General features: G+C 42.2%; 1 protein-coding gene across 1 annotated transcript in view; it reads left to right on the forward strand.

The window, feature by feature from the left end:
* Positions 1–14993, forward strand: part of ADAM17 (ADAM metallopeptidase domain 17) — a 29761-nt gene that overhangs the window by 2953 nt on the left and 11815 nt on the right. The window contains exons 2-7 of the mRNA XM_065730719.1: positions 8231–8363; positions 9242–9375; positions 10211–10299; positions 12130–12298; positions 13054–13184; positions 14551–14640. Of these exons, the coding sequence (XP_065586791.1) occupies positions 8231–8363; positions 9242–9375; positions 10211–10299; positions 12130–12298; positions 13054–13184; positions 14551–14640 (746 nt within the window). The remainder of the gene's footprint in view (positions 1–8230; positions 8364–9241; positions 9376–10210; positions 10300–12129; positions 12299–13053; positions 13185–14550; positions 14641–14993) is intronic.

Below are 14993 nucleotides of genomic sequence, written 5' to 3' on the forward strand. Positions count from 1 at the left end.
CTCTTTTGGGGTAGCTTGTGTCATTTGCACCCTGTACTCACTGACAACGTGACTGTTGTGTGTATGGAGTGGGGAGAGGTTGTGCACAGGCTGGGAGTTGGAGGTAGGAGCACATCAGCCTCAGTTTTGAATAACCTTCAGATTATCTGGAAGTGGTGTTCCTTATAGGGAGTGCAGGGGCCACGCTGAGCTCTGCTCTGTGTGACAGTGACAGGGCCTGAGGGAACAGCATGGAGCTGTGAGGGAAGGGGCAGCTGGGGGTTAGGGACAGGCTCCACACCAGAGGGCACTGGGCATGGCCCTGGGTGCTGGAGTTCAGGGAGCGTTTTGAACTGCTCTCAGACACAGGGTTTGGGTTTAGGTGGTCCTGTGAGGAGCCATGGGTTGGACTCAGTTCTGGGTCCCTGCTGACTTGGGATGTTTTGTCATTCTCTACTGGTTGATACAATGACTTAATATAGCCTTTGAAAATTTAATGCCAGCTCTTAGTTTGTTCTTTTTTTTTCTTTTTCATTTGTACTTTATCTCTGAAGATAAATCTTTTATTACTGTTAAATATTTATGCTGTTTGTTGGAGCTCAGATTTTCTGAATGATAATGGGGCTTAATGTACTTGAAAAGAGCAGCAGTGCAAATATCCAGCCTCAGTGTTAACTGTTTTGCTGTACCTGAACTACTTCAGTCTGATTTCCATTACAGCACACTGCCACAAAGCAGTGAGTACCCGGGATTGCCCAGAATGTAGTCAAACTATATGCAAAATCTAACTTCATCTGTTTCTTGAGATCTCTTTAACGTAAGCTAGGCAGAGAGCTGGAAGAAATGCAATGGCTGTTGCTGTCTTGGGCAGGCAGTGCTCTTTGAACTGCTGCTTGTGCAATATAGAAAATATAAATAACATTCTGAGACAGATAACCTGGCCTTGAGTTGTTTTATCCCATGCTTCTCTGATGCCGCACACAACTCAAAATGAATTACATCAGATAAAGAAATGACTGATTAAAATGGTTCAGTGTGAGTCTACGTAATGTACTTCAGGAGAGCATAATTTATGACTTGTTGAACAAAAAAGAAATAGCGGTGGTGTTGATGGATAAACTGGAGGAGCATAATGATGCAGAAGGCAGCATGAAATCATCTGCAGTTGGTTTTGAATTAGCCATCACCCTCAGTGTGACAAAGTGCAGGAAGTCCTTAAAGCTAAGAACGTAGCTATCTGTGGAGGAGGGAGGGGGCTGGAAGTTTACTTTGATGTCAAGAGTGCAGTGAGCTAATTACTGACAAAATCCTTATGCAAAGTTAAACTTTCTTCTTCTGGATGTGTTAGAGACTGGGGCAAGACCTAGGTAAGGGGCAGATAACATAAGTAATTTGCTTCCATGATCTGTCATTCCATTAATGTTTCTTATCTTATTTTAGTGGTCTGAATAGCAAAACAGCTATTTTGGTTTGAGCTGGCTTAGCAGTTTCACCTCAAAAGCTGAAGTATGGGGGAGGTGCATTGAAGTGTACCTCACGGAGGAGAATCCAAGAACGTGCAGCCTGCGAAACAGCATGTTGCACTGTGTGTGATACCAGCCCAGGGTGCTGTGGGATTGGTTTGGTTGTTGCAGGAATTTATAGAGGCAGTGTTTTCCTTAGGCAGTGTTACAGGCTGTAATAAACCTGTAAGGTTACAGCCTCCTATATGCTTTGTCTCTCGTACAAATAGCAAATGCTTCATGTAGACGTGACCTGTCTTACTGAATGTAAATTGTTGCTGACTTTTGTGCTGCATGTTGGTGGTTGTTTTTGTAGAGGTACTTAACTGTGGTGGTTTCACCCAGAGGGACAGCTGAACTCCATAACTGCTGTCTTACTCCCCCTCCTCAAAGGAAGAGAGGCAGAAAATACAGTGGCAAAGGGCTCAAGGGATGAGATAAGGACAGAGCCATGGCTGAAACAGACTCGGTACAGGGAAAGTAATATAATTTAGAGCCTGTTGTTGATGATTCATAGATTCGTAGATGATTCGTAGATTCATAATTCCAGCCCTCTTGCCCAACTGTGGGCTGCTCTCCTTGATCTGCAGATCTAGCCAGGGGTTGTTCCTGCAGGGGTACCCGTGGGCTGTGGCCTCCTCCAGGCAACAGCCACTCCTGCACCTGGAGATCTGTTCTGTGTGGTGCCCATGGGCTGTAGAGAGCCAGCTTGCTGCACCACGGGCTCACTGAGGGCACCCCTGCAGCCCCTCTGCCACCAAAACCTTGCCTAAAGTGCTTCTTGTGGCTTATATTCTCTTGTTCACATGAATCAGTCAATATTTTAACTTTCAACTGAGAAAAATGAGTGATATAGTTCCTCAGAGTTAGCCAAGTGAAGAACCTCAACACTACATTCATTCCTAATTGTTGCAAACTATCTTTAACTATTGCAAGATTTTTGTTATGTGAACATAGTGGTTATGTGGCTTTGGTTTGACTTGTAAGCAACCAAAAGTGAGATGTCTCATTGCTTTCAAGGTTGTTCTTTGTAGTATTTTTTTCTTCTCTCACAGTTAAAAACTGACAGCTTGAGTGCTGTTCGTGACTGATAGGTGCAGTGACTCATCTCAGTTTCACTCTTCTGCTCTTGGTTAACTTGCTTGTTTTGTGGGAATTTCCTGCAGTCCTCTGGTTACCAGTGGTTCTGATTACCTTCCTGATGTTAGTCATTCCTGCAGCTGTATGTGTTACCCTTTTTTTTTCCCCTTGAAACCTGCATTAACCTACACAGGTACATGGCCTAGGGGCTGAGAGGGGAACGAGGCTCTGCTCTGCAGGGAGGCACCTATAGCAGCCACCCACTCAGTTTTGATCCACAATTAATGAGATGTTGAGCAAGTTCTTGGTATCCTCTGCCTTCCTTTTTTATCTTACAGATTTTTGCTGAAACTGTCGAGCTCTGCCCCTCAGTGCTAGTGATACACCTTGAGTTTTGGAAGGCCACATCTGAGCGAGTGCAAAGTTACATCCTGAAGGAGAAGTGCAGTCAGGGAGAAGGGGACTGATCTCACCTCAGTTGCCCAGACAGTAATTAGTCTCTGCTTAGCATCAGCTCCACTCTTTTTAATATTTATTTTGGGAGCAGCAGAATTTTGTGGTGTGTAAGCTCAGCAGTGAGACTGACAGTCTAGGGGGAGCTGGATAAGTAAGACTGCATCTTGTGACTTGGCTCTTGCTGTTAGGAGGATGTACGAAGGCGTGTGATTTGGGGTTTTTTGAGCATCGTGTCACGTGGTGCTGTTCTGCTTTAAGATAAAACAGCTGTATTTGTCTGTGTTTCACTTTGAACGTGAGGTTGTTATTTTCAGGGGCTTCCTTATCTTTCTAATGTCAGTATGTGAGCAGCTTATTGTGTTTTTTTTTCCTCTTTCACAGATAAAGCAGACTGAGATACTAAATCAAACATAAAAAACTCTTGTTCCTTCCTGGCCTCCATTTATGATGTGTGTAGTGAAGGAGAAAATTTCCAAGGTTGGAAGTTTGTGAGGTAACATATAGAAGCCATCAGGGGGATTTGGCTGTATTCAAAATAACCAGAAATAGCAGCTTAATAATCTGTGTGGTTTCTGCCAAGTAAAATTTGCACTCTTAAAGAAAGATACTGCCCAGAAACTGATGAATATTTCCCTGTATGGAAAGCTTTAGAGTAGCATAAGGGTACAGCTGTATGAACAAGTTTTTCCTGAGATGAGCTAAAGGTTGTTTTGCAGACTTCTAGCTCTTCCATGGTAGCTATCAGTGGGCCTTTCTGGAAGGGTCCTGTGGATAAGGTAGTTAAAACTGCAGGAAAATCAGATCATGGGCAAGGCAGTAAATCTGCTGCCTGCCTTACACAGCCCTCGGGCAGGGAACAAAGTGCACCTGGAGGCTTTGTCTGGCTGTGTGATGACTAAGTTCAGGCACTACTTTTGATGTGGTTTAGCAATTTTGTTACAGTTAAGGACCTTTCAAAATCACATCTTTTGGAACTTGGGTCAGCACTGCCCATGTGGCTGGCCAGTCTTACTGATGAGTTTGTCTAGAAACGTGTTTCAGCAGTCAAAGCCTTTATCGTGCTGAGTTTTATAAGCAGGCTGACACCTGTTGAGTTCTTGAACCTGTTTCTCTCACAAGTTCTGCTTGTGTATACTCACTGTGCAAATCAGCAGTTGCTTTAGAGGAAATAAGTAAAATGATTTCTTGACACCATTACGGGCATACATGTGCCCTGTCACACGAGGTGAGTGCTTCAGTTCCCTTTGTTTCTTGTCTGGCAGAGTGGTTGAGCTGGAAGGGACCTCACAGCCCATCCAGTTCTGACCCCCTACTGTGGGCTGGCTGTCCCCCACCAGCTCAGGCTGCACAGGGCTCACCCAGTGTGGCTTTGAGCTCCTTCGGGGATGGGGCACCACAGCTCTCTGGGCAGCTGTGCCAGGGCCTCATTGCCCTCTGGATAAAGACTTGCCTTCTGGCATCCAACCTATATCTCCCCTCTTCTAGTTTAAAACTGTTTCCCCTCGACTTTTTGCTATCTGCTTGTGTAAAAAGTCTGACAAGGGCAACTGTTCTAGGTGGGGTGCTGCAGGCTCGGTTTAGCTCTTACTGTTAAGGTTGGAAAGACTCTGGGGTTGTATTTTCTTGTCCAGATTAGGGCTGTGAATTACATCTGAAGTGTCTCTGTTGCTCACTTGAATTCATATATTGATATGTGTGAAGAAGGATAGCGTTGGATGGCTTAATGAAGGATATGGAGCCCTTCAGCCCTTGAGTCATTGTCCAGCTGATTCACAAGAGTTGTTAGCAAACTGCTCACTGGTTATGGGGATTGTTTGGTGAAGTTGGAAATCTGCTGGAGCTCGGGACCCGGGTGGCACTGAGTGCCACGTGAAACAGACAAGAGCCCTTTGCTTTTTTTCCAGACTTGGAGATCCAAGTGATTTAACAGTCATGGAGCCAATGCTTGCTATGCTTGTGCCTAGACTGCTGTCTCCAGGCTTGTCATCCCAATCCACCGCCTCTTCACACAAGATTTATTTCTACTTTTATTCCTTGTTGGATGGTTGGAGGAATAAGAACTGTAACAATTCCTGCAAACTCCTCTGGTGCTCTTGTGGTCACTTTGAATTCGTAGAGGTTAAAATGTAAAAACACTGCTGGGTCTCTTATTTTAACTAGAGACATTTTCTATAATCAGATAACTATGAAAGAAAATTTTAAGAGGTTTTTTTTTTTACATCTTCTAGTTTCAAACTTTGTGTCTAGATAAGCATAACATCTGCATGAATAATGTAATTCGAAAGAATGCTTATGAAATGGCTGACTTGTCTCATTTACTTGTTGCTTTCAGGGCAATAGATTGAGCATGAGATCATGGGAATTCACTGTTTTGCTTATGAAAGCCAGGGTGGCTGGAGAAAGATGCCATTGGTGTTTGAATTGGAAGCAGAATACTTGAACAGAAACATATTCTTAAAAAAAAAAAGCAGTGGCTTCCAATTCCACTGAACTGTTGCCCAGCGCATTCTTGAGCTCTCTGCTGATGGAGTGGTCTGATACAATGCCCATTAGCCCATAATTTGTTTGGAAGATACTTTCCTGTACTAAACGGTGGTTTTGGGGCAGTAGGCTTAGCCTTGAAATGGGTTGAAAGAAGTTGTGAGGAGGGGACAAGCCATTGCTGTGAGTTTGCTTTGATTTTGGATTGTGATCTCTGTCACAGATGTTCTTTCCGTTTCTCATAGAAACCTGAGCGCTTTCAGTGTATGTTTTGGGGGTTGCCCCAGCAGGGAAGGTGTGTGGGATGAAGGCTGGCTATCATAAAATAATAAAAACGAAGTTGTGAATATTGGGGTATCATGCTGAAGGTAAGGTGTCCCTCTGCAAAAGAGAGGAATGCAAAAATTTAGGAGGGGACAGAAGGGAAGGGACCACGGGAATGTGGCTTGGGAAAACCTAAGTCAGCTCAGTTCATTGAAGACCACGGAGGAGGGAATGAAGCAGGAATGCCAAATGGATCATTAAACTCAAATAAAAGTAGTGAGCTCTGGGATTGCTGTGTGGCTCCAGCCCTTCAGGCGGGCTCTGTTCACCTCTGTGTTTTGTTTAGGACACTTCATCTTTTATGTTTAATAAATCACTGACATCAATTCATTTTCACAGTATGAAAATTTAACACAAAAAGTGAGGTTTGCGTGTTATGAATCCATTTATTTCCACATCTGTCTGATACCTGAATTAGGTGACTGATTTATGTCTAGCAGCAGCATGTCTTAGAGTTAATTACATGTTGCAAGTAAAATTAAAAGCAAACAAATTTAGGAAGAAGGAAATGTTAACAAGTGCATTCTTGTTTCGGTGTCCCAGGAACTAGGAGTGCCCCATTTCAGCTGTTACTCTAACAGGACGTCTTACTCATCGCACAGCTCTGCAGCTCTTGTTCTTGCCCCTTGCTTAAGTGGAGTGGGACTTCTGAAGTTCTCTTTGCCTAGTAAATAAAACTGTAATTTCTTTAGCAGTCTTTTCAGGTCACAAAACCGAGACACAAGTCATTCTGGCTGGCCACAGCAGTGTCTGCTGTGTTTTTAGCTGTGGCTTTCCCCTGGCTTTGGGGCAGTACTTTGTAAGTGGGAGTGGAAAGCAGCAGTGTTGTTTTCTACAGCTGGGGCTGTGCCCCTCAGCACAGCATCACTGGACCTCAGGTTTAATTGAAAAAAAAAAAAAGGCTAGCTTTTCATCTTTGTTTCTCCCTGCTTGCCCCTGCCTTCCTCCTCAGTGCAGCCATTTGTGAGAAGATGCCGTGCTGTAAGCAGTCAGTTACAACATCCCACAAGGGAAGGTGGTGGAAACTCGCTTTTGCATATAACCCGGAATGCTTGGTAATCGATTGCAGGTGCTTTCGACCTGTGTGTTGTAAACAGAAATCAGGAAATTGTAATTATGCTGCCATTCCTGTGTTGCCAAATGGCAGGGAGGGGCCATGTGCTAAGGAGCAGCCCAGGAGCTGTGGCCTGGTGGCTTCTGGTGGGGAGAACACATGGACAGATTGGCCTCCTGTCTGCAGGCTGCGGGGTCCTGCCTTTGCTACTGAGGCCTGGTGTGGGACTGACAGGGAGAATGGCTTAGGTTGGAAGGGACTTCAAAGCCTACTCAGTCCCGACTCCCTGCCATACCCTTTTAGTTTTAAAGCATTTCCCCTTGTCTGTTGCTATCAGACAATGTAAAAAGTCACTCTCCCTCCTGTTCGTGAGCTTCCTTTTAAGTACCAGAAATTCTTATGCTTTAAAGCACAACTGGACTTGGAGGAAAGGGTGATTTTTTTTTTTTTAAATAAAGAATAGAGACCCTTCTGCCTCCTATAAGCTGTGTCTGGCTCCTCACTTGGAGCAGGGGAGGAAAACTATGAACTGGGAATAGGAGTGTCTGTGGAAACCTGCAAATAGCAAGGAATCTGTTATCACCTGTGGAAGCAAAGGCAAGCATCTTGCCTTGTTTTGGGTGCTCCAGAAAGGAGAAGCATAGGTTGTTGTGTGTGCAGGAGGCCTTATCAGCTAGAGTGACTGCTGTTTGCCAGAGGTGCTTGTGTACATGTTAAATTTGCAAGCATCTACTAAATATTGCCTTGAATTTGTAGTTTGTGCATGATTTTCATGCCCTTTGTCTCCCTCCTCTGAAGAAGTTTTCTTGTTTGGAGGAGGAAAGCTGGTGTTCTGTGTGATGATAAGTGACTGGGGAACATGGAGGTGCCTGGCTAGTTATTTGTGATGGATGAAGCTATGCAGCCATCTATTTTCTGGCTGCTGTTGGATGGAGAAGTAATAACTGCAGTTCTGACCTGCTGTGAATTTGGTAGAAGTTTCCTTAGCTTAAATCACATTTTGCCTTGGATGGAATGGGGAGCAGCAGGTGAAGATGAGAAGCTATTCATCCCAGAGCAATGGGGAGTGTTCTTTCCTGCTTGCTTTCCAGGAGGCCATGAGCTCTGCACAGCCATAGCAGTAGAAATGATGCCTTATTTACTCTAAGAGTGCTCTAAGAAGTCAATTAAATTCTGTTTCTCTGATTGCATCTTTTGTTTTGTGCAATGATTTCTACTTGACTGCACAGAATGTACCTTTACAGAAATGTACAACAGCTATCCTAAAATTAGAGCAAACTGCCATCTTGCTATAGATGTTTGACGTGTGCATTTGAGAAAGACTAAAAGCTATCAAACTTTGTTTTTCTCTCAGATACAGTTGAATCCATGCTGTCAGACTATGACATCCTTTCTCAGTCCAGTATCCAGCAGCACTCACTGAAGAAGAGAGACCTCCAGCCTGAGACTCATGTAGAGAGGCTTTTAAGTTTTTCAGCCCTGCAGAGGTAATTAAATAATCAGCAATGAAATAATACTGTCTTTCAGTTTGTGATGAATAACACACAGTCCCAAACTCAGAAATAATTACCGTGTTTTCTATCATGACTAGCCCTTTTTTCTTTTAAGTTAGTGGTCTGCATGGCTGTGTGAATGGCTTCAGAGAGACTCAGGAAACAAAAATATGTCAGGATTCTGGTTGTTGAAATGGCAGCGATCTGTGTTTGCTCTTGCTTTGTTTTTAAGTTTAGTTTCAGGTAGACTGCTCTCACAGATGGAGTTGGATTCTGCTTTTACCTCATCTTGGTAACGCTGTCTAACTTGATTGTCCTTTGGTTACTGGAAATCTGTGCCTTCAGTTTGGGAAAAGTGCCATATTGCCTGAGAGATTTTTCTTTTGTGGTGATGTAATCTTATTCCTACCATGCATAAGCTCTGTATTCAAGAAAACCACTTTTCACCAGATGTGAATTATAAGCACTGGTGAAAGGGGAAGGAGAGATTACAAAAAAACCAAGTGAACGAAAACTTTGAGAAAATTTAATTTCAAATAGATGAACAAATCTCCTTACCTGCTTTTCCTTTGGTCAGATATGTTAGCAGTGTCTGGTTTTGCTTGAATGCATACGGAGAAAAAGTGCATCATGAGCAATCCTTGATTCTTCTGTTATTTTTTCTTGTTTTGTTTAAAGTTAAGCGTCTTTAGCACTTAAAATGTTTTGTAGATGTACTAACAATTTACAGTTCTGAGTTGCATAATGTATGCTTTTATAGTCTGCTTATCAGATTTAGTAGTGTTTCTTAACTTCTTTTGGACCTTCAGTGAAACGGAAACTTCTGCATGTGTCTTTTGCTTAAAAGTAAATGGAAGTAAATTCTTTTACAGGCACTTTAAATTATACTTAACTGCAACTGCTGAACACTTTTCAGAAAAATTTCAAGCATTAATTGTGGATGGTGAAGGCAAGGAGAAGGAATATCATGTTCAATGGCAAGACTTCTTCACTGGACATGTTGTTGGTTAGTACGGGCTAGTCTGCATGTCAGTGCTGAAAAGGCACAGCTGTGCCTGAGTCATTGGGCCACAGAATATGCTATATTATTCTCATTTTCATCAAACACGGTTAGGATGAATATGCCAACTTCATTCTTGTGCCCCTCAGGTTTTTTAGTGTTTTTTTTTTTAAGCTGTTGTACCAGGCTTCTGAGATTGGAGTCTTCCATTTAGCTTGGCATGTGTGAATATACAGTATACACAGGCAGCAGCAGATTATTTTTGAAGATAATAGTATTTAATTGCACCTAGAATTTGGGGATTTAAGTGTTTCTTGTCACAGAAAGCAAATCTCAGGTAGTGCTGATGCAGCATTGCCCGTGTTGTTAGGTTAAACTACTTTAATATGACTCTTTGGAAGCTACTTTCCTGGAAAGAAGGGGTGTTTTGCTCCACTTGAGTCTAGCACTAGCACTTCTGCTAAGTTGTTTTGATTTTTGTTGTCTTTCGGTGTGGTGGAATTCTTCCACTGGAGTGCACACCGATGCAGTGATATTGCTGGCTGGTAATGGCAAGGTCTGGATTGCCTTTGTTACCAGAGTTATCCGTGTCCAATCCCCAAGGTGTCCTCAGCAGCACCCAAAAATTATCAGTTAAAGCCAAGCCTTATTGACTGTGGCCAGTGGGAAGTTAAGATAGAGGTTCATGTCTTTTTTTCTGTCTTTCTAGAATGTTCTCCAGAGATTGAAGTTAATCTTTCTTGAATTTTAATAAATGAGTTAAAAAAAAATCAATGTCTTTGTGGAATCAGTGTTTCTGTAGGAATGCATGTGTGACTTTTTTTTAATCTTTATGTCAAAGGGGAGCATAATTCCAAGGTTGTGGCACACATTGGGGATGAAGACTTTACTGTAAGAATCAATACTGATGGAGAGGAATACAATATAGAGGTATGCCTTACTGTTAAAGGGAATATTCAACAAGTCTGTCTTTTTCCTGTGTGTTTCTGTTTCTAACTGGTCACAGTGACACTTCTGTAGCTCAGAATAGACTTGGTGATGGTGGTGACGTTTGTTTTAGTTGGAAGGTGGAATGAAAATGGAAAACCATTTTGACTTCAGCGAGTATTGAATTTTATTAGTGAGTGCCTTTCTGTGGCATTTGCATCTTTTAGATCCATCAGAGGGAAGCAAGATCTTAAAGAGGAAAGGATTTTTAGAAACAGAAATGGATAGCATTGGTAGTTAGTGGTGGTCATGTCCTTTAGAATAATGAACTGTGCAGCCTTCTGAGCAGAGTTGAGGTTTATTGAGCGTTCCAGAACTGTCTTTGCTATGGGTTGAATTTTTTTCCTTTCTTTGAGGTTTGTTTAAAAATCAGCTTATTTCTCTGCTCCCTTCTTTCTGTTTTTATTGTGTTATTTTAAACTACTCTATACTAAAGGTATAATTATAAGACTACCCTAATTACTCACTCAGAGCAGTGTATTCCCAGACACAAGTTGTTAAATGAGTGAATAACAGTAATTATGGCTAAGTGCTATATGGATATTGTAATTGTTTCCTAACCTAAGGATAGTCAGAATTATAGGTAAGCCTGAAAAATCTGGTCCTATACAAGTATAAAAATGTTACTAGAACGCACAAACCACTCTACTTGTGCACTGAGAGCAAATAGTAGCAGTTTGGTCATGATATAAAGCATTTTTAGTGTTTGTGGCCCAAGAATAATATGAGCATGTCTCAATTTTCTGTATAGTACTCATTGAGACTCTGGGTTGTCCACACATCCCCATGTCAGCTTTGGCCCCGCACCACCCTGGCATCATACCCACGTGTGTTGGTGGGTGCCAGAGACCATTCCCAAAAGGCAGTACTGACAGAACTGTCCCAGTGCTGCCTTCCTTTATGTCCATGGTTCTCGCTGCTGGGAAGAGCTGTGAATCTTAATGTAAATCCCTTGTGCATCCTGCCTTGCCTTGGAATGCGGAGTATTTACTCTCAGTTTCATGGCTCATATGAGTTGTCTGAAGTTCAGAGAGTGCTGCCTCAAACCCAGAGGGAACCTGGAGCTGAGTGATCTGCAGGGTGGTTTTGGACTGTGCTGCTTGGCCTTGCCCAAAGAATAGCTCCTGGGTGTTTTTTTTTTTTTTTTTGTTGGTGTTGCTGTTGATGTTACTTACACGCTGTCACTTCCCTATCATTATTTGTATCTGCTATGCAGTTAGGTTGTTTTTATGTTAAGATTTTGTGGTTTTCTTGGATTTTTAGGAGTTTTCACTTGCTTTTAAGTGACTAAGGAATGAAGAGTCTGCCTCCGATGCCATTTTGGTGTGCAATTAGATATCCTCTGCTATCTAGAAGATACCCCTTGTGACTACAGTCAGAGCATTCATTAGCATATTCTAGCTGTCTCCTTCCCTAGCTCCTAGTAATGGAGGGATCAGAGGAGCCTGAGGTGCCTCCTCAGGCTGCTTTTATTCAGAGGGGGACTACAACTCCCTCTCCTACAGTTTTATCAGATGGCTGCTGCTGCTCTGTTGAGACCATCTTAGGTCTTTGTATGCATGTGGACCATGAAGAGTTGAATTCAGTTGGCATTCTTGGCAGTGTAGTTTTGTTGGTAGATGTATTTCCAAGGGTGAAATTATTATACTGCAACGTGTGTAAAGCTGGGGAGACTTGGCTCTGTGGGTGTATGTGTATGTATTGTAATTACTTAAGTCTTTGCATTGACTGTGTTCCTGACTACCTGCATTTCTGCTGCTCTTGTGCTCTCAGCCCCTGTGGAGATTTATAGATAATGTTCAAGATGAAAGATTGCTGGTCTACAGATCTGAAGATATTAAAGATTTCTCACGTTTGCAATCTCCCAAAGTATGTGGTTATTTAAAGCTGAACGAAGAGGAACTTTTACCTGAAGGACTGGAAGAGAGTAAGCAAAATGAAGGTGAGCCTCCATACCCTGTGAGAGCAGAACCTTCAAGATGAACACTTGATTTCTGTTTGTGTGAGCAAGTGAGATCACAACCTGGGCAATAATCTGTGTTGCTCCTTCCGATATAATTCTTAGAGGTCACTGGTTCAGAGGGAATTTTAATGCCCTTTCCCTTCACCCCCTCATACAACAAAGCCCAGCATCCTGAAAAGAAGAAACTGTCCCTAGCAGAATGTTTCTTCCTGGCTTACTGAAAGGATGACCAGCTCTATCCGAGTGTAAGTGAAGTACAGGAAGCCATTTTCTTGTCCTGAAGTACTGTTTGTTGTGACAGCTCACAGCAAAGTAGGTAGGCTTTTTAAGGTGAACACTAAAACAACCTTATGCTTGTGTGCTCTAGGGCCCACTTGGTATCTATAGGCACTGTAATAATTCCTCTTGGGCTATGAATGTTACAGTCCCAGTTTATCTTCTGCTGCATCCCAGGGATGGGGATAATGACTGGGGACAGTAGGAAGAGTTGTTAGGACAGAAACTGATGACTAAAAACTGTCGGTAAATTCATTCAGTAACTCTTTCATTACTGTACATCCCATTCCTTACAACAAGTCTGAGGACTGTTAGAAAGACAAAATTCAGGAGTCCTCAGCTCCACCCAAAATCAAGCAACCAAAAAAATCCCACCCAGTATCACATTCAAGACTCAGAGTTCTTAGACATGGCCATAGAGAGCTTGTTGGATGTGTAATTTTTTTTATGCACATTAGCAGGCATCCTCCGGGAGAAAAGAGCCATTCCAGAGAGCTCCAAAGATACGTGCAAGATGTTGGTGGTGGCAGATCATCGGTTTTTCAGGTACATGGGCCGAGGGGAAGAGAGTACTACTATAAACTACTTGGTAAGTAAATATACTGTTATAATTTGTTGGAGTAAATGGAAAAAAGTGATTCAGTAGCTGTAACAGCATTGAGCTTATGCAGATCTTTTACAGCATATGTACATTGTGTCTGTGTGCCTTTTACCTGGGAAAACACTAAGTCATGCATTGAAAGTATTTTATAGTGGTGATACTGTAATTTTAAATAGCCTTCAGTTTTTCAACCCCTTCCCTTTGCGTGCTGCTTGTCGTTACGCTGTTTTCTTGTTAAAAACATTTTTTTGATCAGAGTTCTAGAATCTCTTGGACTTTCAATTCCAGTGTAAATGGTCCAAATGTGTTTAAAGTTCACACAGGAGGCAAAAACAACTTGTATAGTTTCTCAGCTTCATCCAAGATTCTTTGTCCAGGAGAAGAGAATTTGGAATAGGAGCAGTAAACAATGAGTTTGGTTGCATGTGTAGTTGTGAAATACACCTTCCTACAGCAGGAATGCTTTTAGGACATGAGAGAATAAGGAGTGAAACCACTTGTGAAAATACATTGTTTCTCAGGAGTCTCTTTCTGAATCCAAATCTTTGATGTACTCATCACCCTGTGCCATCTTTCCTGGCTTTTTGACCTTTCTGTTCCCAGAAATGTTTACATCCCCAGGTAATAGAGCCTTAGTTCATCTATCTGCAGAGTTTATCTCAGCATCTGACATATGATTCTTTGAGTCTTAACCTACTGTTGTGTTTCCTGGGTAAGTGTGTGCTGTAAACAACACAGATGGAAGAACTGAAGTACAAGCTATTATTAAGTGACTGTAAATGTCATTCTTCATTCTGAGCAAGTTTGATGCTCTGTGTCTAATAGAAGGTGGTTTTTAAGTAGGTCAGAACAGCTGAAAAAGGGAGATATTGATTGCAAGCGTCAATGAGAGACTTTCTGCAACCTTGTGCTTGAGCTGTAATAAGGAAAATGGTCGTTTACTGCCTGCAAAAGGGAAGGAGGTCTGAAGGGTCAGCTGAGTTCAGTGCTAGAACAAAACAGTAAAAACAGCTTCCTCCTCTGCCCGTGCCCTCAGAGAAACCTAGAAAACCACTTATGAGCAAAATGTTCTCCAAGATGTCTTGTTTTTAATGTTACCTCTTCCTCTGCACTGGTGAAAGCGATGAAGGAAAGTTTAGACTGCTTTTTTGTGATGGAAAGTTTTTGGAGGTATTTGGTAGTACTCTTTGGATCCATGTGCTGTTGTGGATCACTGGGTATGTCTGTTACATTTAACAAGGTTCACTTTTAATTTGAAGTGTAGCATTTATCTGGAAACAGCTTCTTGGAGTGTCTTGAACTTCAGTACACAAAAGCTTAGGACTGTTGTAACTTGTTATTCTTTCCTGCATAGATTGAACTGATAGACAGAGTAGATGACATCTACCGAAATACTTCCTGGGACAACGGGGCCTTCAAAGGTTACGGCATTCAGATAGAGCAGGTGGGTATTCACAGGACTGTGCAAAGGGTTTCCAAGATAAAACGTTAAGAACTCTTCTTAGGTGTCAGGGTTTTTGACTGTTTTGTCTGGATTACAGATGAAAACAATTAAATCTTACTTATTAGCCGCAGACAGCAGCACTAAGAAGTAGCATCTTACCAGAGGTGGGGTTAATGATTTGACAGCATGTCTATTTTCAGTTCCTTGCAGCTTTTGAGATGGGAGTTCTCTCTTCCTGTACCTAATCTCTATTCAGAGGTGCAGTTCTTGTTTCTATCAGACACACGTACTTATTCTTTCTTTTGGTGGGTAGTGCTTAGCTGATAAAACACAAGTGCACCTCAAATATGTGA

The sequence above is a fragment of the Cyrtonyx montezumae genome, unplaced genomic scaffold (assembly GCF_038088225.1).
Source record: "Cyrtonyx montezumae isolate F1298 unplaced genomic scaffold, pur_monq_1.0 scaffold_13, whole genome shotgun sequence".
Taxonomy (NCBI): domain Eukaryota; kingdom Metazoa; phylum Chordata; class Aves; order Galliformes; family Odontophoridae; genus Cyrtonyx; species Cyrtonyx montezumae.